Here is a 7,798-nt window from a genome sequence, read left to right on the forward strand (position 1 = left end):
TAATTACAACTCCACGTGTCATTAGACCAGAATTCTTATTTATGGTCTCAAACACTTTGGTAAATGGTAAATGGCCTGTATTTATATAGCGCTTTACTAGTCCCTAAGGACCCCAAAGTGCTTTACATATCCAGTCATCCACCCATTCACGCACACATTCACACACTGGTGATGGCAAGCTACATTGTAGCCACAGCCACCAATAGTTTACAAGAAGATCCTATTGAAATTCTAAACCCCCATGGGATGAAAAAAAAGACAATAGATGAAGTAATGTCTGAACACAAATGTTAGGGGCAGCAGAGTTACTTACAGATAGATTATTCCATCAGTGGTACCATTTGGAGCCCATTTATTTTGAATTTATGAATGTAAAATAACTGCAGATTTATCTTGTAGATTGTCTCAAGGCTGCAGAGCAGATAAATTGAATGCCGTGTTTCTAAATTCACACTGAGGGGGAGGCTAAGCGGCTTGTGCAGTGACCTTGATTGTAGCTATTGAACCTCCAAATAAGGAGACCGAACAGATAAGAGCGGCGTTATTTGGCACACAAAGGAAGACAATCCAGTGACGCAGCCGTGGCGTCAGCTGATGAGCAGAGTCAACATGCAATCACAGAGCCCAGTGAGGTATGAGTTAGGAAACTGGAATGAGTGATAAAGCAAAGGGCAAAGTTTGCCCTCAGTAACAGGTATAGTAAAGAACGTCTGCACAATCTGTTATTTCCGAAGGCCGCTTATATGACTCTGCATTCGTCCACTGCAATTTGGAATAGTAATGCAATTTTAAAGTGGTTTCCAGAGGACAGAATACATTTTGCTAAATCCCACTAAAACGAAGATGAAATGCAGGCGGGGTGGATTTGAAAAGATCATTTCTCGCTGAAACTCTGAGAAATCTGTAAATATCAATGACAAACTTAAGACAAGAGAACGCACTGTGCTCTGTGATGTAGAAGAATTTGTGTTGTGTGCAATGGAAAGAAAAGGAAAAAATCCAAATGATTTTAGGGCTTCAATCACCCCCAGAGATCAACATTATGGCCTTAACGATGAGACAGTCAAGGTCACTCAGCATACTAATGATCACCAGAAACTCATCCTCTGCCAAAGTGTAGGCTTACTTTAAAGAGTATTACTGATGCTGCGAGCGATAAGAATATGCATTTGATTTACTGCTCATGATAAAAGAGCTTTATTTATTTATTTATTTGTCATCCTGCAGACATTTAATAACTGACTGTAGAGCCCATGACTCTAGCAAGACCTCCGATGAGTCAGGTAGCATCTCAGTTCCGCCTAAATCTGCATGGCACTTCCGTCTCATACAAGGAGCTAGTATGAAAAACACAAATTAAAATAAAAATACAGTACACAACCACAGAAGCTTTAATTAGTCATTTCAGATGGATTGAGGGTTTTTGCTTATTACATGGTCAGTCACTCACAGACTGGATTATTGATGTGCGTAACCAGGGAGGTGGCAATAAACTGGCAGAGGTGACTTTGTATACAAACACCTGGAGTTCATCCACATCTGAAGCAGACAAAAATGTGCCAATTATCACTTCAGGATTAAGAGACTCGTTAATGTGTCCTTTTTGAAGAGAAGCTGTTGATCTGGTTAATTGTTTTTAGACATCATGTAACTGTCAATTTATTTCCTGTTTTAATGTACATTTATGAAAATAAATACAGGAGATTGTATTTCAGTGATTAAAACGGCCTTCAGAGGGAGTGGGTTAGTCTTAGCTTCTTCTGTTACGTGAAATGGTATCAAAATCTGCAGTCTCGCCAGAAACGTTATCCTCTATAAGCACAGTGTGATTACAAAGACAGAACAGAACATCCCAGGAAATGAACATCCGCACAAAGAGATGAATCTCGACACCGCAAGGTCATGTCTGTGACTCGCAGTGACCCGGTCATTTTAATAAGACTCAACAGCGCCCTCTGGTGGCAGACATGGCGTGGTGCAAATCTTCCTTTTTATTGTAAAACAGTTAATTGCGCTAAAGCACATCTGAAAACTTTTTTTTTTTTGTGATTTAGCTTAACGTTATTTTTTCATCTCGCACAGCACATGCAACGTTTAAGTTAAAATTACGCGTTAAATCGAAGTTTCTGGAAGTTAATAATGACGCTTCAGATTGCGCAGGCGCAGAGTGTATACGTACTGAAAACACGGAAGGTCCAACACCATATTCCCAAACAGAGGCTTCTACGCTGTAAACTCTTTATAAAACGTCGTCGGAGCGGCCCTAGAATAAGCCAAGTGCGGTATTGTTTTATTTTGGCAGTTGCGGTTTAAGAGTGATGCCTGTCGAGTAGTTGGGCCTTTTCTGCTTTTCTGCTTCATCTGAAAGCAAACCGCTGAGGAAGATGCCCGCTCGTAATGTTGTGTCCAACGGGATCCCTAACAGCAAAGTTAGGTATTCCAGGTTAGCCACTGACGACGACGGCTACATTGATTTACAGGTAAAACAGAAGGTGTAACGCTAGGATACGTTACCATTGCTTTTATTTTTAGATAATAGACTAAAGTTGGTGCACTGGTTTCGACCACTACAGTATGAATATAAAGGGGTACTGCAGCAATAGATGGCCGCTGTCATTTCCGAGCTAAGGTAGCCCTGTTGACGTCATTGGGGTTGTTGGGGGGGGGGGGGGGGGGTCCTGTGATATTAATTCTTATAACCTCTTGATGTTCTCATCAAAGTTTGGTGAATGTTCACAAGAAGTACTGCATAACCAACACTTTTAAAGGACTGTGCAAATGTCTTGAGCCACCCTACTTTGAAGGAGTCAGACTTGGCATTTTTTAAGTGGTCCTAAGCAATACATAGACTGAAACAAAAAGACTGCTGGCTTATTTGCTTTTGCTGTTTAAAAGTAGAATGGGAGGCAGAGCCTTGCAGTTTCAGGCCCCTCTTCTATGGAACAAGCTCCCAGTTTGGAAGTATTTCTTGTTCTCTCACCTGTGTTACGACCCCCTCTTTTCACTCAGTATGTGTTTAGTACACCACTCTATTCAATCGTGAATTATTATTAATGTCCGGATCTCTTCCACAGTTTATTGTATCTTTTGTCCTGGCTTCCTCCCCTCAATCCCAACCAGTCATAGGAGATGGCTACCCCTCCCTGACCCTGATTCTTTCAACGTTTCTTCCTGTTAATAGGGAGATTTTCCTTCCCATTTTTGCCAAGTGCTTGCTCATAGGGGGTCGTTTAATTGTTGGGGTATTCTCTGTATGATTCTAGGGTCTTTACCTTAAAATATAAAGCCCCTTGAGGCGTCTGTTGCTTTAATTTGACACTATAAGAATTTCACTCTCAGAAAGTTGAGTTGAATCAAACAGTAGTTCTCCAGGCTTTCTGAAGGTCTTTCAAAACCATTCTTTGGAAACTGGCTGCGTTTTTACTCATTTAAGGTCCAGTCCTTGTACCGGAACATTTTGTGAGAAATGTCTTTTTGTTTTTTCAGCTACTTTCAGCTGTGAATAAAGGAAGCATTAAAAATGGCACCTAACTCAGTGTTGTGTCTACACATAACAGGCAACTTAGCATATTTTAAATCTTGTATTTGGGTACTTTGTTATGAGCAGGCTGTCACAAAAAGCACCTAACTTTATGTGTCTTTAGTTGGATCTGTGAAAATGCCAAAGATAACACAGTTTGACAGACACTAAATAGTTTTTTAGGGCCTGCATTTCAGCCAATGGTGTTTGGAATCTTGTCACAATTAAATCATGAACACAGAAAAGTATGATCAGATTTTGATCCACCGTGCGATGCCCTCTAGTAGGGGTAGGTGACAGCTTCAAAATTACCAGCACAATATTGCAAGAACATTTACTGTAATGTAAATGCATGCTTTTGCTACACTAGTGATATTGCATTTTGACATTTTTATATCATGTAAAAAATTATAGACGTATTATTGCAGACAACACGATATGGTACAGCCCTACCTTCTGGAAATCGTTGGCAACAGCTTCATTTTTCAGTCGGGCAGAGATCCCAAACACACTGCCAGTGCAGTCAAAGCATACCTGGATAAAAACACACACAATAGAACACTGTCAGTCATGGATTGGCCTCCTCAGAGAAGGAAAATAAACATTATTGAAGCAGTGTGGGATATACTGTATTTCCATGTGTTTTTGAATCTGTCAATAAATTGCTGCACCTATTTGCCATTTTCCTAGCAAAATACTAAAAGAAAAATTAGGATTAGCTTGAGATGTTTGCACAGTACTATACATCCATGTTTTTATGAGAATAGGGCAATTTATTTAAAGCTGATTCGATGGAAAACATCTCTCTAGTCTGATGATTTTGACACAGAAGAGGAAAAACGGACACTTCCAAGAAACCTTGTTTCACAGAAATGTTTTTGAAATGAAATATTTCCCCTCTACAGTTCAAGAAGAGCCCACCCAAGGTCCCATATAAAGCCATCGCACTAGCCACGATCCTTTTCCTAATCGGCTCGCTGTTGATCATCATCGGTGCTCTTCTCTTGGCTGGCTACTTTGGCGTCACTGTAAGTAATTTTCTAGGTCACACTTTTTCTTGTTACATCCTTTTACTGGCCATACAATGTCATCATGTTAAGAGAATAAATGTTTTCTTTCTTTTAGCACACAGACCGGACCGTGCCTGTCCTCATCATCGGGATCCTTGTCTTCCTGCCTGGATTTTACCACCTACGGATAGCTTACTATGCATCAAAGGGCTACCCGGGGTACTCTTATGATGACATCCCAGACTTTGATGACTGACAATTGCTAAAGCCCCAGTCCTGCTGTGCTTACATGTAGTGAATTTAAGGTCGTGATATATTTAAAGAAAATGAGATCCCTTTTTTTGTTTTTCATAATTGTTTTTAAATTACAATATTGTTCCTATAGATTTTTCTACCTAGGTTCTTAATGCCAGGTTGCTAATAGCAACTGTTTTTTTTTATCTTTGTATTTGTTTTATAGCTTGATAAATGAATAAAAAAGATTTGTATTATTTCTTTTGATTTATATAAAACCATTTCAGTTTGTTTATAGAATATTTTACCTTATGTAGTACAACCAATGTGGCCACATATAGTGAGTCTTTTAACTGCTTCACTACAACCAGTTTTTATTTTGTGTATTCTTTAGGTAGATCCATCAGTTCAGTGGCAGAGAGAATAAATAATTTAAAACTAAAGTAGCTGCAACCAACATAACAAATACCTGGTATACCTATTATATACACAATATCACCTCTGTGGCATAATAATGATATTTAATAAAAGGCTAGCGTTGTGTCTTCACATCCCGTGTAGTGAAGATTGCCTCGCCCTAGTTAATGCTTCCTCACTGCTCTGAGTTGTTCTTTCCCCGAGGATTTTGTGTGATTAATTCCAATCCTTCGATCTCCATATGGTGCACCTGGCCTGTGAGAGTAAACACTGTCAAACAGTACACAAGCAATTAAGGCCTGACATTCTGCTGACATTTGCCCCTCTAATCTGCGCCATCAACTCATCACTCTCAGCATAATTTGAAAGTGTGCTGGTGAAAGCCAAGACTGCCACCTCGATTCCTCCACCCCCTCCCCCCAGATAATGTCATATGTAAAACACATTGCTAGTAAAGGTTGGACGTCTATATAATCCTTTCAGAAGCCTAGTAACCCGCTGTTTGCCAAAGGGATAATTCGAGGGTAGCTGCTTGTGTTCTCGTTGTTTCTCTTTCCTTGCTATCGAATGAGCCCACCCAACTGTACACTGATCACAAACTGCCGGGCCTTAGATCAGATTATGCACTTTAAATCAGCTCAGATTCTTTGTTTTTTAAGTGCTTCCTGTGGTTCCAGGAGGCATTCGCACACAAAACGTCTTACAGAGGACTGAGATTTACTGTGTTTGTCCCGGAAACAAACATTTTTTATACTCTCAATGCTTTCTATCATATTGTTTTTTATGCTCTCTGAGGTGAGTCTTTTAAAATTACTGCTTTTACGTGAAACCCGTCAAACCTAGTATGGTGATATCATAAGTTGAGCGTTACGAGACAATAGAGTTGTTGAGCAGACACATAATAACAGACACAAAGTAAGTGTACAGTAATATTGCAGGGATATTCAGTAATTTTAACTGTTTATATGGACAGATGAGTCCGTGTTACTCTTGAGTCTTGTCAAAGCAACATCACTGCAAAATAGTAATAAAAAGCTAAGTTTTCTCAACTATATTGGCTTGTTGATTTTTACTCAGAATCATTACACAAGTGTTTAACTGGGTCAGGTGTACTGTCTGGCCCAGCTGATCCACTGTTGCATCACCCAAAAACAAGGACCTGGCATTAACCTTTATTACTGAAAGGTGATTTCAGTGACTTTAAGTTTAACATGGTTGTTAATGCCAGACAGCCTTGTCTGAGTATTTCAGAAGCTGCTGATCGGCTAGGAATTTTCCCACACAGCCATCTCTAAGGTTTATAGAGGATAATCATAAAAAGATCAATTATTTAGTGAGCAGCAGTTCTCTGTGTGAAAATCCCTTGTTGATGCCAGGAGGCAGAGATGAATGGCCAGACACTAGCTCAATCAACTGCTCTTTACAAGCATGTGATACAGAAGAGCACATCTGAATACTTTACACAGTGAACCTAGAAGCAATTGGGCTGTAGAAAAGACCACAACAGGAGTCACTCCTGTCAGGGTAGAACAGGAAGCTGGGCTACAATTCCTGGCACACTTTGGGGCCCTTAGTACAAACTCAGCATTATTTAAATGCCACAGCCTAACTTAGTATTGCTGCTGATCATGTCTATCCCTTTTTGAGCGCAGTGTATTGTCTGATGGCTGCTTGCAGCAGAATAACGTACCACGTCATAAAGCTCAGATCATCCCAAACTGGTTTCTTGGACATGACAATGAGTTCATTGTACACAAATGACCTCCACAGTCAGCAGTTCTCAATCCATTAGGGCTCCTTTGGGATATGGTAGAACAGGACTTTCGCATCATGAGTGCAGTCGTCTGCAGGAATTGTGTGACGTTATCATGTTAATGTGGACCAAAATCTCTGAGGAACCGTTTTGAATGTTGAATCTATTCCTTCAAGAATTAAGACAGTACTGAAAGTAGCCAAAAGTGATTTCCAATGTTCCTATGTGTTTTTTAATGTCTAAAACGTTTACTTATATTATTTAAAAATGTAGTGAACAGAATTTATGAAGGGGTTTTATATAAAATAAGGAAATGACCTGTTTTGCAGGCATCTTTTGCTTTTTTTTTCTGCTTTACATCTCTGCCTTCTGGCATCATTTATTGCAATTTCTTCTCTCCTTTTAGTCTGATCTCTTATAAAAATAATATTAATGACAATCAGAGTTTTTCATTCATAAAAATGACATATAACGATTATAATCCAACAAGTCATTTTTAGCAGTTTAAATTCCTGCAATCATATTTTGGCAGACAATGGTACTAAAATGGTGTGCCTAATAAAGTGACTGGTGAGTGGATGAACCCAGGAACAGTACAGAAGTGATTTTGGTAAATTAGATAAGCTCGTCCGTCTGACCAAACTGATCCACTGTAGCATTACTATTAACCAAGGACACACTAAATACTATACTATAAACTATACATATATAATACATGAACGTACATGCAGTAGATTCTATATTTGGACACAATCATAAACCTTAGACGGTTAATACAGCCATCCGGTGACACCACGTGATCTGGCACTGGATTGGCTATTTTAAAAAGTAATATAAAGCATACCCAATAATCTTTAACCAGCT

The 7,798-nt window shown here is 39.3% G+C and overlaps 2 protein-coding genes across 2 annotated transcripts in view; one reads left to right on the forward strand and one right to left on the reverse strand.

Annotated features, from left to right (window-relative positions):
• The window catches only part of adra1aa (adrenoceptor alpha 1Aa), a 37,836-nt gene that overhangs the window by 29,427 nt on the left and 611 nt on the right, over positions 1 to 7,798 (reverse strand). Inside the window, exon 2 of the mRNA XM_082554676.1 lies at positions 3,974 to 4,054. The gene's annotated coding sequence lies outside the window, so the exon portion shown is untranslated. The remainder of the gene's footprint in view (positions 1 to 3,973; positions 4,055 to 7,798) is intronic.
• Positions 2,168 to 6,230, forward strand: tmem230b (transmembrane protein 230b). Its single transcript, XM_082554680.1, has 3 exons — positions 2,168 to 2,480; positions 4,426 to 4,548; positions 4,646 to 6,230. The coding sequence occupies exons 1-3, from the start codon at positions 2,385 to 2,387 to the stop codon at positions 4,784 to 4,786; spliced, it is 360 nt and encodes a 119-aa protein (XP_082410806.1). The 5' UTR covers positions 2,168 to 2,384; the 3' UTR covers positions 4,787 to 6,230.

The sequence above is a fragment of the Aulonocara stuartgranti genome (genome assembly GCF_965226115.1).
Source record: "Aulonocara stuartgranti genome assembly, chromosome: 12".
Lineage (NCBI taxonomy): Eukaryota > Metazoa > Chordata > Actinopteri > Cichliformes > Cichlidae > Aulonocara > Aulonocara stuartgranti.